The sequence below is a fragment of the Lepidochelys kempii genome, chromosome 1 (assembly GCF_965140285.1).
Source record: "Lepidochelys kempii isolate rLepKem1 chromosome 1, rLepKem1.hap1, whole genome shotgun sequence".
Taxonomy (NCBI): Eukaryota; Metazoa; Chordata; order Testudines; family Cheloniidae; genus Lepidochelys; species Lepidochelys kempii.
Window position 1 is genome coordinate 29,629,461 of NC_136380.1, and position 20,296 is coordinate 29,649,756.

Here is a 20,296-nt window from a genome sequence, read left to right on the forward strand (position 1 = left end):
ATCGTCACTTCCACCTGGCCAGATGGAGCAGCTGCTGGAAAGCCAGCTCTGGAGTGGAGCAAGGTTGCAAACAGAGGAGGTAGTGGGGGTGGGGGCTGATTTCTTGGGGCAAGAATGCCGTGAACTCTGTAGCCGGCTGCACAGCCATTGGGGAAGCAAAGCCTCCCTGTGCCAACAGGTCTGGCCCTGGGGCAGTGGTGGTGATGGTGAGGGCTCAATGGCACTAGGGAGTGGCGGGGGCAGGAAGGGCGGGGCCCCTTCCAATGGACGGAGGTGGGGGACAGGGATTCCCCTGACTCTATGTGCAGGGGGCTGAGAGCTGGCCCAGCTTTTGCCATGCAAAGTAGAGCCCGGGAAAAGCTCCTCCCCCCAATGTCAGGGTCTTCCCCCAAAAGAATTCCCATCCTATTGGGGTGGGCGCAGGGGGAGGGCTTCCCCAAGCTCTGCCTTTAAAAGGCCAGGCTTAGCACTTAGCTGGCTAAGTGCAGGAGCTGGTTAGCACAGCCAGCACAAGGGGATGTGTTCCCCAATGGACTGGGGGGCAGCAAGCCCCAAGGGCAATCCCTTATGGAATGAGGCGGGAGCAGCTGATCACTCCCAGACAACAGAGGGGAGAATGGAAAGGCCACTGGGCCATCCCCATAGACTAAGGAGGGGATGGACATTGGAGCAGTAGCAATTTTAAGGCAGTGGGGGCATCAGCAATTCGGGGTGGGCAGCAGCCCACAACTGAGTAACTGGAGTAGAGGGGTGTGGTGCAAAAATGTTGGAGGATCAGGGAGGGTCAGGAGTAACACTATGGGGGTCAAGGTATCTGGAGCAGTGTGTGGGTTGGAGGATTGGGCAGGCAGAAGCAAGGAAGATCAAGTGACTGGAGCTGAGTGGGATGGGGGTCAGGTCAGGATGGCTGGAATAGTGTGGTGGGAGTGCAGGGGCAGTGACAGGGCTGAGGAAGGGGAGTCAGAGGATGTGGGCTGAAGCAGTCGGGGGGGGCCTTCACTAGCTGGGAGCAACTCTCACTCCTTGGCCTGCTCCTTTCTGGGCAATATGAGCCACTACCCTCCCACATCGGGCCCTTAAAGGGCCAATGGCATGTCCCTTGAATGCATTGCTTTTCCGTGGCTGTGTATGCAATCACAGTTACTCTGTAAGAGAGTAGGAAAATGCATGAGTGCTATGCAAGGCGCGTGACATTTGGCAGGGCTGGGACAAGACTTATACACTACTTCGGTCCCACTTACCCCATTTAGAGGCTGTAAATGGGACTTAAGGAGTTAATATGCTTTGTGCTGACCCTTGCCTACAAGCAGATAAACTCACTCTGTGTGTCTTGACCCACAGGCTTGGTATGTTGGGCAGCAGTGTAGTGGTTCAGATGCAAAAAGCCTTAACTAACCCCCAAATCTGAAATGGCATAAGAAATCCTTCTGGTGACACTGGCATTGAACATTTCCCCTTAGAACAGGTGCCCACTTGCCTTGATTTAATGGGAACTAATTCATAACCCACCAAGAGACTAAAACAGTAGCTGAAGGGCATGAAACGTTGTCATTGCCAAGAAATCAATTCCCCAGAACTCCTGGAACTTCTAAAAATAGCCAGGATACGATTAATATTTTAAACCATGTGAAATCACACACAATACAAAATAATCTTTTACATGTTGAAATTCTTTGAGATTACGATAACATGTAATGATACATGGATAGTGAATTTAAATCAAACTAGAAGGGAATCACTGCTTAACAGACACAATTTAGACTCATGAGAAAAAATGTTAGTTCCATTTAAAATATTCTAGTACTCTGATATTTCTGACTCATGTAAATGTCAAATCATAGTCCAATACCTCAAACCATGCAGAGTTTTGTCACACCTTTCTATTAAGGTTCCATTTATAAAAGGCTTATAAAGGATTAGTAAATTATTAATATATGCTACAAGTACTGTATGTTATAAACATGAGTTGTATGTGTTTACAAATGGTTATAAGTACACCAGTGGAAGATATTATATACGGTCATAAGCAAATGATTGACCAGCTAAGCTCTGTACCAATAAATTTACCCTTTACTAAAAATCTATTAATCATTTATTAACTCGTAATAATAAATGCCTTATAATCTGTTTATGAATGGAACCTTCATATAAAGAGTGACCCAGATTTTAAAATGTTGTGATACATGTAACTTTACTGCAGTCATTATTTATAAGAATGAAGATATTGCCTCAACCTGTAGAAAAATAAAATCTCCCTCTCTAATGGACAGTCTTAGCAAACAGAAGTTGTTTGGAACACATTTTTTTCAAAATATTCCTGTAATTTAATGAACCAAATGAATATCTGAATAAATAGATATCAATGATGACATTCACATGAAGGAAAGAGACACCCAGAACATTTTGATTGATTTACTTGGTGGAATTTTGATAGCTATTGAAAAAACATACTATTAATGGTTAGGTGAAAAATAAATGGCGTTGAATAAGTGTCACTGCATAGTACGAGGAGGTATATACAGCCACATGTAAAAATGCATAAAACACAAACGTTTATGTACAGCAATTTTTCCTTTCCATTTGTCTAGCGAAATACTGGTTTATAATATGAGAAAGTATAAAGCAGACATACATGCAACAAGGACATGACAGTTACATATAAAAAAACCTCAAAAGCTACAATAAAAAACCGGTTGAAACCTGGAATGTTTTCATATTGAGGTTTCAGGAGAGCTTCAGATTTGAATGTATCTGAAGTACTTTTAAAGGCTTGATCCAAAGCCACTTGAAATCAATGGAAAGTTCCCAAAGGTCCCATTCCGTCCTCCCCCACAACCCGATGTTTAAGTCTGAGGATGAAAATAAGCAATCATACCATACAAAACTTTGTATATTAGAATACAAAAGGTAACCATTTACTTTTTGTATAAAATACAACTTTGTAGATAGTATATTTATTTCACATATATATAAATATAACCCAAAGAATATGATTTTATTATTCCTACCAAAATATTATTATTAATTTGTTGTTTTTACAAAAGTTTACAAAACAAATAAATCTTTATATTTACAACCCAATACTGCAAAGAGCTCCTGGTCTAGGGTGAAAAATATAATATAAGGGTAGTGCATGCAGCCATTGTTACACAAAGAGAGCTCAATTTAAAGAGACCGGGGTTCTTAAGAACTGAGACTGGGTTCAAGTTTTGGTCACAAAAGTCATTCATAAACTGACATTTAAAATGTAACATGTATATCTTAACAGGACAGCAAATGGCCTTTGCTGCATGTGAGTTTAAATTTATTTAAAATATACAATGGTGAAAGAATTTAGACGCAATTAAGGGCCTTATCCAATGCCGGCCATCAATGGAAAGATTTCCATTAACGTCAACGGATGCTGGATTAGGCTGAGGGCCAAATCTTGTAGTGTTTGGGCCAGAGTCTCAGCTGTTCCCATTTACACCAGCTGAGGATCTGGTCTTCAATGTTCAGGGGGAAAATGCAAGTTTTGCCTGCATCAGGACTGTGGTAGGGGGCTCCTTGCTATCGGACAGCAGTGTCACATGAGTGCATATGCTGTTTTAGGTGGTTACCAGCCCACTTGCTCAGGGCTCATGATAAGAGCAATGAAGGAGGAGTGCATACTCAGCCACTGTTGCAACAGGAAATCACTCACTCATGCAAGAGCTTTAGCATCGCTGCTGACCAGCTTACTGACACTGTGTATGTGTGACAGAGGTGGGCTGATTTTGATCCTACACCTGATTTAAACTGGTGTAACTCCATTACAGAAATGGAACTGCTCCTGCTTTCTACAGGTGCCAGGGAGCGCAGGCTCAGACCCCTGGTATCGCTCTACTCCCATATGTCCATATCGCTTCTCTCTAAATCAAGGTGGGACGTTACCTGACTTGTGCTGAAAAGCTGTTTTGTTTTTTGGGCTAAGCAATATCTGCCCTTCCATTCCTTAGGGATCGGCTAGAGGAGGCAGCCCAGCTCCCTGAGCCCAGGAGATGTGGTTGGGGGGAGGGCGGCTGTTGGTTCTGGCAGTGCTGAACACTCCCGAAAGGGAGTGTCTGGGAGGGTTAGAAATGTAGTCAGAGCCCTGGCCCCCTGCACTGGGAGGCTGATGCACCTTTTCTGAGTCTCCTTGGAGATAAATCCCTCCGGACATCACCACCTCTTGTGCCGTGCATGTCTTCCCCTCTCCACCGTCCCAATGCAGCTCTCCTTCTTGGAGCCATACCTGATTGCTCAGAGTAAGACTCTGGCCAGGCTCTGCACAGGCACATAAAGCAGGGAGGGTGTAGAGAGGTTTCCTCCTCACCCATCTCCATTTCACCTTCATGGTGTCTGAAAGCGGGAGAGGCATGGATAGGACCATGGCTCTGACCCCACCTGCCCCGGCCAGCACAGCTGGTCAAGTGTATTGTGGGTACATGATGCCCCCTCTCTAAGGGTGCTGGAGCTGCTGCTCTTGTGTGTGTGTATATGCCAGGAGTCCTCAAGGAGGAACTTCTCCACAAAGAAATGATGGATTAATTAAAACCCATAATGGTGGTATAGTGAAACCTTTTGAAGGAATATGTTACTGGTCACCTCCAGGCATCTGCAAATGGGCTCTATATTCCCTAGCCTTATCTGACTCAGATTAGCTTTTGAAGGACTCTCACCACATCAGCGCAAGCAACATCTTGCTCACCTTGTCGGCAGAATCCCTTCCCTCATCCTCCTGCTATGAGATCGACTGGGAGAGTAACCAGGCTTCAGAGAGGTAGCCGTGTTAGTTTGACTCCTCATTGTTTTAACCAGGCTGTGAATTAACTGGTTTGAAGGGCCGGATTCTGGTACCTTGACTCGGGCTGAAGGGTACCTCACTCTGCAAGTAGTCCCATTGATTTCAATACATCAGCTGCACATCTTGGTTTCAGTGGGACAACTCAGAGATCAAAGGACGACTCAACCTGAGTAAAGGGATTGGAATCTGGCCCACAGTGTGCATCCATGAAACCGTCATCAGCACTTTTAGTTCTCAAGCGTGTCTCTCTTCTGACTCCCTTGACCTAGTGAACGAGAGAGTTATGGATATTCTCCACAGGAGTCATGCTGTATGTTGTCAGACTGAATCAAAATGGAAGTCTTCCCATATGCACATATAGCCCAGAGCTTGAGCAAGGATGAAGCAAATAGCTGGGTACATGTGGAACGCAAATATGGAGTGGGGAAGTATTCTTTTGGGGCCAAATCTTCCACCTCTATCTCACTCAAGCTGTCCATTCAAGTCACTGGCACCATCTGTGAGAGCAAAGAAGCAGAATTTGGCCCTGGAATTTTGGAATAGCTGATGGCATATTTACACCAGAAACTACACCGAACCTACTACCTATTGGAAAAACAGCCTCCCTTGTTACAACAAACCAAATCCCAAGAGAGAGAATAAAAGCTAGCGACCACTCCAGGGTGTATCTCACACAAACTGCTTTCCTCCTTCCTTGAAAGGAACCACTTGCCCTTTTCTATACAAGTTAGGTGGTTTAAAATGAAATTAATTAAAAGGGAAAAATGAGAGTTTCTACTATGTAGAAGTAAACAATTTTTATAACATACAAGAATTAGTTGTATAGAGGGCCTGATTTTGTGAGGCATGGTGTACTCTCAATGAGAGTGGAGAGTACAGAGCTCTTTGCTCAGAACTGCATGGGGTCAAACCCATAGCGAGGTGGCCGCTTGCATCTGAGACATGAAGTTTCATGATCTGCATACCGTTCAGGACTTCTGTTTGCTGAATGCATGTTACACACCTTCCTAAGCCAAATGCAGACAGTTCCCATGAGAACAACAGGTGCACTTCTAATGCCTTGGCCATAAACCCTCTCATCTGTTTTTAGCTTGACAAGTATAACTATCACCCTACATTATACTTTCATCTGGGGTAAGATTTAGAATCAGATTTTGTTCTTAGACCATCTCTTCAAACAGAGCAATCTCTCCACTTGGATCCTTATTTTAAACCATTGGTTCTTAGACAGCCCAACCACTGGAGAGTAAATTAATAAAGCAGATTGTTGACCTTTAAAGAGAGAGCTATAGTCAATCCTGCCTCTTAGTACTTAGAGCATGTCTGTTTTATCATCAGCATTGTCTCTTATGAGTGGTTCCCCAAGATTTCGTCAAGGTTGATGTCTTTCATCCAGTCATCATTACCAGGCTCTGTTTTCAATAAAGAATCTATAAAGTCCGAATCACTGTTGAGTGCAGGCCCTATATTGTCACCATGCTGGTTAAGAAAGTCAAAGGCTAAGTCATTCCCATGGTCAGTTCCTTGGTAAGCCCTAGAGTTTTGGTTGGTAGATGTAAAACTGGCTGACGGCAGGGATGATGGTGGTGTCATACTTGTTCCTGGGTGATTCAAGTTAGGCACAGTCTGTTGTCTGATCTGGTTAGCTCCTACACTTAAACCTCTTAGTGACCCAACAGGTTGTCCATTTATTGTTTGGTTCATTTGGTTTAGAGGAGGTCTCATTTGCGCTGCTGTTGTTAATTGGTTTGGAGGTGCCATAGCATGCTGAGGAAATTGCGGATTGCCTATGGAGCGCTGCAGAGACTGGTTAGGATATGGAGTGCTCGTCGGGAAACGAACTCCTGTAGGTTTCAGTGCATCTTGCTGCTTTGTTGCTGCCTCTGGAGGGGCCCAGTTCTGAGCAGCAGCACTGGAAGTGATCATCACATTCGATGGTCTTTGTGCTGGGATACCTGTTGCTCCGTGGTTTAAACCTGCTCTCACTTGCTGAGAGTTAACCGCTGACCCAGTCCCAAAAGCTGTTACGTTGTTTCCTTGTGCCAGGGCTGGCTGGCGAGACATCATGAGGTTATTTTGACTGGTTATGATTTGGTTTTGGTTTCTGTGTTGCTGCACTTGGTTCATTCCTGACGTCACGTTGTATGAGCTTGGTGGATTGCAAGGAATGTTTCCGTAACAGCCCATGTTCCGGGCTGCTGAAATAGAAGGCATTCTGGTTCCATGGGGAGTTGACAAAAGGCTAGAATTCTGTGACAAAATGCTATGAGTTGAAATAGGATTTGATAAAGACAGATTGGAGCTCATACTCACTGCCGGAGAACCACCTAGAAAATGAAAAGAACACACAAAGGTCTGTATTGATAATTGTTTCATTAAAATGTGCAGGTTAAAATCTAATTTCCATATAGCATAAGCTCTCAAATGGTGTATGTTGCACTTGGTGGAGTGATGAAGACTTTACTGGTTGGCAAGGTCTACAAAATGCATACGAACCAAAGAAAGACCAGATCCAACTTCCATTTAAGCCAGTGGTGGTCTCTCCATTGACATAAGTGGGAGCTGGGTCAGATCCATAGGCCTTGACTGCAGTATCAGTAGCCCGCAGTTCTTCTTCTTCCAAACATTAGAAACAACAAAAAAAGGTCCTTGGCAAAAAAATTGCCAACCACTGCCGAGGAGAGAGGAATTTACTGTATTTTCACGGCAATACAACACTAAGTATGGGAGGCAGTATACTTAAGTGATTAGAGCACAGCAAAGCAGGGATCATAACTTTTGATTTCTTATTCATTCTGCCACTGATTCCCTGTGTGATTTTGGGCAAGTCACTTAATCATTCTGAGTTTCCTTATATGTAAAATAGGGATTTATACTCATCATCCCTGTGCTTTCTAGGCATTGGAATAGAATGTTTTCATTTACCCCTTTTGACAGATGTTTAATATTTTAATGTATATTTATACGTGACATAAGCTGTACCATTTTTTACCACTTATTATTATTTTGCCCACTGCGGGGTGTGTGGAATGGGATCTCTCTGTATCTGGGCCACAATCTGTGCAGTGGGCCACAATCAGCAAGAAACTAATTATCTTCACCGATTTTTCAACCCCTTCACAAGCTTCCCTCAGTCTGGTTCCTAGACATGGCCTTACAATACAGTTATATATTCCAAATCAACATGACTGAGCTTCAACAGCAGGAGCAGCCCTAGGAGTATGAGAGACTGGGAGAATCCAGCCTGGTTCTTCCACAAAGCACGTTCTGGGCCCCTAATCTCAAAGAGTGCTATCAGTAGGCCACTGGGCTGCACTATACTTTTGGAACCAAAGTAAAAATCAATGCTGAGTCACTAACCTCATTAATTAATCTCCAACTTTGACTGCACTAACAATTCATTTCTTGCCTACCATTTATCTGAAATATGGTAACATTTGTCTGTGATACCAAAGAAGGCCTGGGGCCTGATTCTCTTCTGATTAGCACCAGTGTAAATAAGGAATAGCTCCTCTGAAATCAGTGGAATTACATAGAGATGGAACTGCCATAAGAGGAGAATCAGGACTCTGTTACAAGGTTAAATAAAGGAGCCTTAATACATTTACAGACTCACTTCACTTACTGCTGGTCTGACGCCATTCCTCAGGTGGAACATGCCAGCTCTTTAACAACCCCGAGTACTACCACCCGCAACTCAAGTGCCTTCCCATGAGATTGTTACAGGTCAGATGTGCTCAGGACCTTGCTTCCATATCTCCTCCAACAGACAAAGTTTGCTCTTTCTTTGTGTCACTATTTTTATTCTTGTATTTTTTAACCAAACTATTTTTCACTCTAATTTCTTCCAGATGGGAAGAAATGTCTTCCATAGCAGTGTTGTCCAGACAACATATCCAGTGCTTAGACACCAAGGGACACAGTGGAACCGAGGAGAATTTATTGCCAAGTTCACCTGCCATTGTCATGGGGTTTATTGTATTATAGAGGAAAAGAGCCCAGGAATGCAATGCTTAATAATGTCTCTCGGTGTCTCCACGGTATTTCATTTAACTTCTTGCTGTTCTGAGCTGTTTCCCTTCTTCCATTACTTGAGCACAACTATTCCCAGAAACAAGCAACAGATTCCCAGCTGCTGCTGCCTTGTGCAACAGTTTCCCAATCAGTCCATCTGGTGGTTTCCCTGCAAGCTCGTAGCAAAGCCCTGTCTCTTATTCTACTCGGAAAAGCTGCTCTGCTCCCTGTGTATATTCAATCATTGCTAGTGACTTGAGGGACAGAATAACAGTATACTTAATCCTGCTTTGGCATAGGGGGGATGGACTAGCTGACCTCTTAAGGTCCTTTCCAGCTCTACATTTCTAGGATTCTGGTACTGCCAAGCCCAAACCTTCAATAATAAGGAGTCAGGCCCCAAAGTGTCATGAGGCTGGCATAACATTTGTGAGATTAAAAAAACAACAAACATTGGGGTTATTTTTATTTATCATCTGATTTTTGAGTTTTAGGGTGTATGTGGGTCATATTTCCAAACTTTTCTCCACAACGGCTAGAAACTTATTCTTTTTTAAATAAAAGCAGAGAGTCTTAGTGAATCATGGGACTCCAGGAGCTGGGGCTTTAAGAGAAAAAAACAAATATCACAAGATTTCCAATCAAATTGCAAGAGCTGATGGCGTTTTCACTCTTGGTTGCACTGCAGGTGATGATACAGCACAGACAAACTGTGTCTATTCTGGACATATTCTATTCTTTCTGGGTCACTGTCATGGGAGCTGGCCCTTTCAGGGGAGTCAGGGACCAACCTACCTGTGACAGGCTCCTGTAAAGGAGAACAAGTCAACCCAGCCCCACCTGGAAGCAACTAAATCCCTACGTGGCTGGTTTGGCTAATTAGCCAATGAGCCAGCTAAAGGGTTACCAGGGCTCCGCTGGGGTGGTTCCCGGAAAGCTGGGACTGGACGACAGGGGTGGATCACTCAATCAGTTGCTCTGTCCCGTTCACTCCCTATGAAGCATCTGGCACTGATTGCTGTTGGAAGACAGGATTCTGGGCTAGATGGACCCAATATTGCCATTCTTATGTTCTTAGAGGACACTCCTGAGGAGAGTTGCTCCCAGGAAAGCTGAGCAAGAGAATTCTCCAGAGCAAGGAGCCTAGAGGATGTGCTCCTAGGTCCAGGAAACTCCCAAATAATGTCAGGAAGCCCAGCCAGTCAGGAACTACAGTCTGCCCCATAGAAGAGCTGCAGCTGACACATCTCTTCAGAGCCCTGGCTATGGGGAAGGATTCTTTCAGATAGTGGAAAGAGAACTGGCTCAAGAGAAGGGACCCAAACTGAGAGAATACTTCTGGAGGGGCATGGTGGATACAGGTGGGAATGGATAAACTGAGACTGACTTTGTCAACCCACTAAGACATTAGGTGAAGACTTGCTTGTATTTTCATTGGGTCTTTGGTTAATAAAATAGATCCCTCAGAAGGGGTATTGTTCCCTATGTAAAGCCTTGGTGAACTTAGTGATTACATAAAGGGAAACTGAAGCAGGGAGCCCCCCCTATAGTGCCAGACTTGGCCAAGAGGGGGCACTAAAGGGCAGGTACACCCTGTGACAGAACTGTTTGCTAAATTTGAGTCACTGACACCTGTGGAAACTTGCTGAAGACAATGGATTTGAGCAAATGTTAAGGGCATAACTTGACCTGAAGAACTTTGTTACTGAAGTAGACATATGGGAAGGAAAGAACCCAGCCGGACTCTCAGATCCAAACTGAGTTTACAAGGCAGGCTGTTAGAAAATAAAGTCCTTTTTACTTGTGAACTGAGCACATTAGATATGGAGATTACTGAAAAGCAAATGCTACAGATATCCCACAATCCTGTTTTTACAGGGTCATTCTTCAGAATAAAATCCCACTCTAATCTCATCTGCTGCATTTTCCTCACTTCCTGCCTCTCTATGTATCTCTTTTTATTTCATTTTTGTTCTCTCTCTATGCTGTGCAGCCTACCGTTAATGTGGGGACACAATCAGAATAAAAATCCAAATCCATCCACCTTCAGTCCTTATTTAGGCACAACTCCCACTGAAGAAAGAACTTGGTCCAAAGGGATTATTCTGGAATATTGCTAATTATCTCTGTTAGACAGTTTGGGCAAGGAAAGTGAAAGGCATCAAATTTAAAATGGATCAAAAGAACTTTTCTTTTTACACAAAACTTAACTGACCTGTGGAACTCATTGCTACAAGATATCATTGGGGCCAAAGTTTTAAAAAAGGAGTAGATGATTAAATGGTTATTGAGCTCATCCAAAATTACATCAGATAGGATAAAAATAAATGAATTAGGGATACAGGCCCTCAGATTTCAGGACATAAACCAACCATCTACTGATGGGGAGATTCTTCCATTCAGGGGGAATGCCTGTTCCTCTGAAGCAGCTGGTACTGGCCAATGTCAGATACTTGATACCAGACTGTATGAAACACTGGCTAATTCCCATTATTATTATTATTATTAATAATCAGCATTTTTCAATAATGCCATAGCTATAATATTGATGTTTTAGAAATGTACAGTATAGGAGCAACATTCAGAACCTGCTAGGAGAGATGTGTTTCAATCCGGATGGTTCCCCTTGAACATTTCCTGAGGGTGGAGGAACCTTCAAGACATTATTCTCCATTACTCCATGTACAGTTATTTACACTAGTGCAAGGTGACTGTACAATGTTGCCATGTCAGAATGGTGGCATTTTACACCCATTTGGCACTTGCTTTTGCACTGATGTAAGTGACTGCACAGAGAATCAGGCCCATATTGTCAGTACTTGCTGGGTCTTTCTGTCTGGTCTTCATAACCATGGTTTTCTTTTTGGTTAAGTGTGCTTACCAGAATACTGGTTTGCTTGTTGCATGCTGACCACATTCCTTCTCTGGTCTTTGTAATCTGGTGGTGGCCTTGTCAAGTGTCTGTTCAATTGATCTTGAGGAGCGATTTTCTCCTAGAGAATTAGAGCAGAAACGGAAATATGTTACTTCATTTTCTTTCTACTCACACTTACAAAGTGGAAGCTGTTCCTTCCCTTTGCCCCACCCTGCCACAGTGGTAGTGCAAACCAAAGTGTTGACATTGCTCTTTAGGGGCCTGATCTATTGAAGCCAGTGGAAGTCTTTCCTTTGATTTCAATGGACTTGAACCTGGTCCTACTCCCATTAAAATTACTGTGTGCTGGGTCAAGCCCCAGCAGTCTAGCAATCTGTTTTTCATTATTTTGTGTACCACTAACTCCGAAAACTCTGCCTCAGTCCAATTCACCCATTGTGTAAGTGGGTGTAACTCCATCAACTTCAGTGCGCCCACTTGGCAATGGGGATTTTGACTCATCATCTAAATGAGCTTTCTCTTGTATCACCCCTTATAGGTCACTCCTTTATACATTGGCATAGAGAAAGAACTTGAAGCCTGCACTGGAAATGTGTCGTCAGTAATAGGGTGCCTCATCAAGAACAGAACAGCCTGAGAAGTTGCGAGATGAAGCGGAAAATATATAATACTTCAGTAGTCAGTATTCCGATGTATGGGACTGGAACATGGCCCCTCATGGTCAAGATTGAAAAGAAGTTGGACACCATTCAGATGCAGCATCTCCAAATGATCAAAAACATTAAATGGTACAAACTCCTGTCGATTGAAGAGATCCGTTTTTTAACTAAACAGGTCCCGCTCTCTCAAACAGTAGCCCAACACTCTCTACAGTGGTATGGTCATCTGCTCTGAAAGCCTACCTACTTCCCACCGAGAATCATCTTCAACTTTGACCCAGTGGAAGCAAAAGACCCTCTGGAAGCCCTGAAACATGATGGCTGGACAACATCAACACAGACCCATCCTTCACAGGTATTTACATGGTAATGTGCCAGATTTGAGTCAGGACAGAACATCATGGTGGCATATAATGCATTCAGTGGCCTCTATGCTGTCCAAGCAACAGCATGACAAGGAAACCCTTTATAGCTGGGAGGAGCTCCCTGTAAAAATCCATAAAGCCACTATATTATCCCACTTCACATTTCTCCTTAAAACTCCCCTCTGCTGCAATGACTACAAAAAAACCTGACCATGGCTAGGCAGTTCATGTGCTGTGGCTGCTATTTGTCACGATAATTAAAACTGTCTCACTGTTGCCTTGTGCTTCCCCACCACTTTGTTGCATCTGCTTGTCTTTCGTCTTATGCTTAGATTGTAAGTTATTTGGGGCAGGCACTGTCTTTTCACTCTGTGTGTGTGTGTACAGTGCCAAAAAGAAGGGGGCCCAATCCTTGACTAGACCCTTTCGGCACTGCTGCTATACAAATAACTAGTAACTTACTGTATGTAACAAATTACACGAACCCGCTCCATAAAAAGTCCCTTACTCTGCCCAGGTGTTTTGTGGATTGTTGTATAGCTAAAGGGAGAAAACAGCATTACAGATCCTTGCTGCTTGAATGATGTCAAATGCAGCTGACAAAACTGCATGTTACCAGTTATTTAACGTGGTGATCACTATTATTTGAAGAAAATTTGTCTCAAAGAACAAGTTCTGTATAATGTCAGATTAGAAGCTGTTTGGAGGAGGGACTATGAGTTGGCGCTGGGTCTAATGCCATCAAGCCGTGATCCAAACTGGGGCCATTGGGCGCCGCCACCATACGAATAAATAACCAAAATAATACTAGCCTCTTCTCGAAGAAGAAAAAGCAAGAAACTGAAAAACGGAAATTTGGGAACTAAAGTTTGAACCTGTTACCATCAGCCTTCCTACCCCTTCCCTTCTTCCCAATGTCAATCCCTTTCATCCCCCTCCTTCCTCTCCATTGCATCATTCTGCATAGACTGCACCCCTGATGATATCCCCGCCGTGTTCTACCTTATGGCTGCCAGCCCTTGTACCGAGCCTGTCGGTCTAACCCTCCTAAGAGGTGAGCCCATGCCTCTAAGAGATGATGAAGAGGTGCTGGTAGCAGGAAGTGCATGCTCCTGTAGGAAGGTGGTCTTGGGAGCTGAAGAAGCCGAACCCTGTGGTGGGGAGAGGATTCTGCGCTGCGGCCCTGATTTCAACAGCCATGTCTGCGACAGAGGGAGAAGAGCGGGGCACTGTGACAGGGTGGAACATCCAGCACATGGTTAAGGGCTGTCTGTCTGTCAAGTTTCCTCCCCCACTCTGAACTCTAGGGTACAGATGTGGGGACCTGCATGAAAAACCTCCTAAGCTTATCTGTACCAGCTTAGGTCAAAACTTCCCCAAGGTACAAAATATTCCACCCGTTGTCCTTGGATTGGCCGCTACCACCACCAAACTAATACTGGTTACTGGGGAAGAGCTGTTTGGACGCGTCTTTCCCCCCAAAATACTTCCCAAAACCTTGCACCCCACGTCCTGGACAAGGTTTGGTAAAAAGCCTCACCAATTTGCCTAGGTGACTACAGACCCAGACCCTTGGATCTTAAGAACAATGAACAATCCTCCCAACACTTGCACCCCCCCTTTCCTGGGAAATGTTGGATAAAAAGCCTCACCAATTTGCATAGGTGACCACCGACCCAAACCCTTGGATCTGAGAACAATGAAAAAGCATTCAGTTTTCTTACAAGAAGACTTTTAATAAAAATAGAAGTAAATAGAAATAAAGAAATCCCCCCTGTAAAATCAGGATGGTAGATATCTTACAGGGTAATTAGATTCAAAAACATAGAGAACCCCTCTAGGCAAAACCTTAAGTTACAAAAAAGATACAAGACAGAAATAGTTATTCTATTCAGCACAATTCTTTTCTCAGCCATTTAAAGAAATCATAATCTAACACATACCTAGCTAGATTACTTACTAAAAGTTCTAAGACTCCATTCCTGGTCTATCCCTGGCAGAAAACCAGCATATAGACAGACACACAGACCCTTTGTTTCTCTCCCTCCTCCCAGCTTTTGAAAGTATCTTGTCTCCTCATTGGTCATTTTGGTCAGGTGCCAGCGAGGTTACCTTTAGCTTCTTAACCCTTTACAGGTGAGAGGAGCTTTCCCCTGGCCAGGAGGGATTTCAAAGGGGTTTACCCTTCCCTTTATGTTTATGACACTGTCACATAATTCAGCTGCACTGTAAAGAGAGGGATGTATCCTCTTCCAGGGAGACAGAGATGCAGCCTGTTTGCTCCAAGGGAATAGCTTCTGTTTGTTTTTTAACCTGAGGCAAAGGCCTGAAAAGAGACTTGGCCACAGCACTGAATTCTCCCTGGCTGCTGAGGGAGCCCACCACCTTGCAGGCAAGAAGTTCAAGGTGCTAGATTCATAATCTGTCCATGTCAACAGCACAAACCACATCATCCTCATTAAGGGCTTGAGCCGACACATATTGAACACACTGGCAAAACTCCATTGATTTTTATGGTACAAGACCAGCCCTAATACGCCTCCTGGCATGTGTAAGCAAGTACAGTCTTGTTTGACTTAAAAATCTATGTCTCCAGAGTGCTACTCATAAGCTCACAAGCAATGACTCCTCCCAGGAATGACCCTCAGTGTCAGCAAGTATGAGTAAGTATTTGGGCTTTCACCTTTATTTGTTTACCACATATTTATATAATAATAAACTACTAAATCAGCAGCATTGATTTACACCCAGTCGCTCCTGGAATTGTGCTTCCTGTCCCTTAATCTCCTGAATCTCACTCCTGCTCCTCAGCGTGCTAAGCAGTGCACTTGTGTTTCATGCTTGGGAATAGGGTGGGCCTTGGTCTGAGGCGGGCAGAGCCGGAGCAGCCTCCACCAAAAAAATGCTGGGAAAATAATCTCAAAACCTCGGCCCCTTGGCTTACTGCTTACTGTTTGTGAGAAGCAGGAAGCATATCCCCCCTCTTTGCCCCCCCAGCAAATACACGCCAAAACCCAGAAGCCCAAGTTGTGACGCTCTCCATGAGTTGTCAAACCTTCAGACAGAAGGAATCTGCTCACATCTAACAACCCAGCACGCACACCAGTGAGCAGGGGACGTGTCCTCTGAAGGTTCACAGAGGCAGCATGTGGGTGGTCTGTGAAGATTCCCACCATCTGCTTGCTAGCAAGGGGAGCTGAACATCCTCTGTATCCAAACAGCTCTGAGACTCTACAACCTGCTCTCTCTGTCAGCCTGCCAGCAAAGTCTGTCCAACCTCTCTCCTTTATCTGAAACATAAGCTATATTTGGGGTGAGGAAAAGAAGAGATTTTCTGATCAGAGCTGAGGAAGGTGGCAAGTAGTAATCTGCAAACCTCAAAGGGCACAAATTTCAGAATCACAGTTAGAATAGGGCCTTGTCTCCGCTACACAGTTTTGTTGACAAAAGCTGACTTTTGTCGATGAACCAGTAGAGGTGTACACACTGAAATGCTCCTCCCACTGATGTAACTCCCCTGCTATGCCGACAAAATTAAACCACCTCAACGAGCGGCATAGAGCTTTTTGTGACATAGTTAGAGCAACGTAGACACTGCTCTGGCTTATGTTGCCCTAATTGGTCTCCAGGAGGTGTCCCACAATGCCCATCCTGACCGCTCTGGTCAGCAGTTTGAACTCTGTTTCCATGCAGGTACACAGGCATGCATCCCTCCCCTGTTTAAAGGCCCGGGAACTTTTAAAATTCCTCTTCCTGTTTGCTCAGCTTGGACTGTTCACACAGCATCTCCCCAGCTGACCATGCCGGCTTTCCGCACTCCTGCCTGGAATACACTGGAGCTGTTGGATCTGCTGGGTCTGTGGGGAGAGGAGGCTGTGCAGTGGCAGCTTTGCTCCTGCCATAGGAACTTTGATATCTGGGGCAGATTGCTCGTGGCATGCAGGAGAAGAGACACGCAGCAGTGCTGTGCTAAGATCAAGGAGCTGAGGCAGGCGGGCCAGAAGGCAAGGAAGGCCAACCATTGCTTTGGTGCAGCGCCAAAAACGTGCTGCTTCTACGAGGAGCTGCTCACCATCCTCAGCAGCGACCCCACCTCCACTGTCAAGAGCCCTGTGGATACTTCAGGGGGACAGGAGGCAGCAGGCAGCAGAGTCAGCCCTGAGGACGACCCAGTAGATGAGGAAGTGGAGTTGGAGGAGGATATGGGACATGCGACAGGGTCGTCTGGTGGCATGGCGAGCCAGGACCTGTTTTTGACTCCGGAGGGGTCTAGCCAGTCCCAGCACTCCGGCTGTGGAGTGCATGAAGCAAGAGAGGCAAGCTCTGGTAAGCAGGCGTTTTGCTTTGATATTGCAAGGTGATAGGAGATTGAGGTCTCATTTATTTTGTTATATGGTAGATGAGGGAGACGAGATAAAAATTAACAAAAGAGCCTATACAGCTACATGGTGTGGGCCTGGCGGAAAAGTTTGTTAATGTACACCGGGATGTCCCGGGAATCCTCCATAGAGATCTCTAGGAAACATTCGTGTAGGTACTCTGCAATCCTCTGCTGAAGGTTCCTTGGTAGATCTGCCTTGTTTCTCCCCCCGCTGTAGGAAACTTTTGCCGTGCCAACCGGCAATTATTTCTGCAGGGACCAAAGTGGCACACACATGAGCAGCATACGGACCCCGTCTGAAGCCACACGTATGCAGAAGATGCACCCTTGCATCCTGGGTTACCCTCAGGAGTGAGATATTGGGTTTGATTACCCCAGCCTATGGAAAAGGGTGCCAATATTTTCCTAATACGAATTTCTCCCTACTGTTACTCACACCTTCTTGTCAACTGTCTGTAATGGGCCACTCTCTTACCACTTCAAAAATTATTTTTCCTCCATTGGTATCCTGCTGTTAATTGATTTATCTCATTAGACTGACCTCACACTTCGTTAAGCAACCCCCATCCTTTCATGTATTTATACCTGCTCCTGTATTTTCACTCCATGCATCTGATGAAGTGGGTTCTAACCCACGAAAGCTTATGCCTAAATAAATTTGTTAGTCTCTAAGGTGCCACAAGGACTCCTTGTTATTTTTGCTGATACAGACTAACACAGCTACCATTCTAAAAAATATTCACAATAGTCTCCCTAGGCCCTCTTCACAAACCACCCAGACCAATTGTCCCCTCTTGCCCATTCCCCCTTCCCAATCACCCACCTCTGAACTCACCATATTTGGGACTTGCGCCAACCTGTGTGCTAGCCAAGAGACAGTGAGGAAGAGGTGTATATAACTTTTATGATTCACGGCTGTGCACTCACAATACTGTCTCTGTTCACTGTTTCTTTTGCTTCTGCAGATAAGCCCTTGACGGCCAACTCATACACACCAGCAGAGCACCTCCATCAGGCAAGGAGGTGAACCAGGAGGAGTAAGGAGGATAAGGAGGACATTGGTGAGGCCTCATCTGGAGTACTGTGTCCAGTTTTGGGCCCCACACTTCAAGAAGGATGTGGATAAATTGGAGAGAGTCCAGCGAAGGGCAACAAAAATGATTAGGGGACTGGAACACATGAGTTATGAGGAGAGGCTGAGGGAGCTGGGATTGTTTAGCCTGCAGAAGAGAAGAATGAGGGGGGATTTGATAGCTGCTTTCAACTACCTGAAAGGGGGTTCCAAAGAGGATGGCTCTAGACTGTTCTCAATGGTAGCAGATGACAGAACGAGGAGTAATGGTCTCAAGTTGCAGTGGGGGAGGTTTAGATTGGATATTAGGAAAAACTTTTTCACTAAGAGGGTGGTGAAACACTGGAATGCGTTACCTAGGGAGGTGGTAGAATCTCCTTCCTTAGAGGTTTTTAAGGTCAGGCTTGACAAAGCCCTGGCTGGGATGATTTAACTGGGAATTGGTCCTGCTTTGAGCAGGGGGTTGGACTAGATGACCTTCTGGGGTCCCTTCCAACCCTGATATTCTATGATTCTATGATTCTATGTTTTGCGAAGTGCTGCAGTCTAGAGATACAGCAGATAGCGAAACAAGAGCATGGATGGAGACAATTAATGAAAACTCAGACTGGATAGCCTGGAGAGGAGGCAGGGGCAGGAGTGGATGACAGATGGACAGGGGTGGATGATAAAGCTACTGGAGGGCCAGACAGAAATGCTCAAGTCCCTCATAGCGCGACAGTCTGAGCACCTCTGTGCAGGACTCATGGTAGTTGCTGCTAAAATTAAAGCACAGTTGCTACAGGCAGGAACATTTGCTCAGGAACAATTCAAGCTCAGGAAGCAAGCATTACAGGGGTCACTCAAGGTGGCAAGTAAACATTGCCTGGCCAAATGCATCACATAAAGACACATTACTGGGGCTCACTGTTAAAATGCTCCTTCAAAGCCTCCCTGATTCAAAAATCATCCTGCTGAGCCTCTCTAATTGCTCAGGTATCTGGCTGCTCAAAATCAGCAGCCAGCCGATCCACCTCACTCCTGAGGAAACTTTTCCCCCTTCACTTTGCAAATGTTATGCAGAGCACAGCAGGCTGCTACGACCATCGGAATATTGTCCTCAATGAGGTCTAGCCTGCCAAAAAAGCAGCGCCAGTGACCTTTTAATCTGCCAAAGGCACATTCAACAATCACATTCAGCTGAGCCTGTTGTTGAAGTGCTCATTGCTGCTGTCTAGCCTGCCGGTGTAAGGCTTCATGAGCCATGGGAGCAAGGGGTACGTGTGGTCTCCCAGGATCACTATGGGCATTTGAACATCCCCTATTGGAATCTTCTAGTCTGGAAAGAAAGCCCCAGTATGCAGCTTTCTGTGCACTCCAGGGTTTGTAAAGATGCATGCATCATGAACCTTCCCTGATCACCCCGCATTGATGTGAGTGAAACAGAATGATCCACCAGTGCCTTCAAGACCATGGAGAAATAGCCCTTTCCGTTGATGTGTTCGGTCACCACTTACTTTTCCACTGTGAGGGCAGCTGTCATTCTGGTGTCCTTGCACACAGTTCCAGGAATGTGGCTTTGCATATCCAAAAGTTCTGCAGCCACTGCTTGTCATCCCAGACATGCATCACAATGCGATCCCACCACTGAGTGCTAGTTTCCCAAGCCCAGTACCAACGGTCCACCGTATGCAGCTGCTCCAAGCATGCCAGCAGCAATCTTGAATTGTTACTTTCCATTGCACACAGATTCACTTTCTATTTCGCAGCTCATGAAATACTGTAGGCCCAGCTGCATTGTGTTCACGACACTCATCACTAGACTGGTCAGCAGTTCAGGATCCATGTTTTCAGGCAGAGATGGCAGGAGCAGAGTTTACAAGGGCTGTTCAAAAATGGAGCAAAACAAAGTCGGAAGCCCTTGGAATGATGGGACGGACAGTACTGTATCATGGGACAGTGAGCATACCCCCATGATGCATTGCGATCTGCTCCCAGATCTCCAAGTGGCAGAGGGTGGCGAGTTCCATAGTGGGATAGCTACCTACCACGCAACGCTCTCTCTCTGTCGATGCCAGAGCACCAGCTGTGGACGTGCTCTGCCAACACAAGGAGTATTGTGTGGATGTGCACAACCAATGTAATTA

General features: G+C 45.1%; 1 protein-coding gene across 2 annotated transcripts in view; it reads right to left on the reverse strand.

The window, feature by feature from the left end:
- Positions 1 to 2,122: 2,122 nt before the first annotated feature.
- The window catches only part of MAML2 (mastermind like transcriptional coactivator 2), a 303,350-nt gene continuing 285,176 nt past the window's right edge, over positions 2,123 to 20,296 (reverse strand). For both annotated transcript variants that reach the window (XM_073337823.2, XM_073337815.2), the window contains exons 5-6: positions 11,700 to 11,811; positions 2,123 to 7,131 (exon numbers count right to left, since the gene is read on the reverse strand). In XM_073337823.2, coding sequence (XP_073193924.1) covers positions 6,152 to 7,131; positions 11,700 to 11,811 — 1,092 coding nt within the window. In that variant the 3' untranslated portion in view covers positions 2,123 to 6,151. The remainder of the gene's footprint in view (positions 7,132 to 11,699; positions 11,812 to 20,296) is intronic.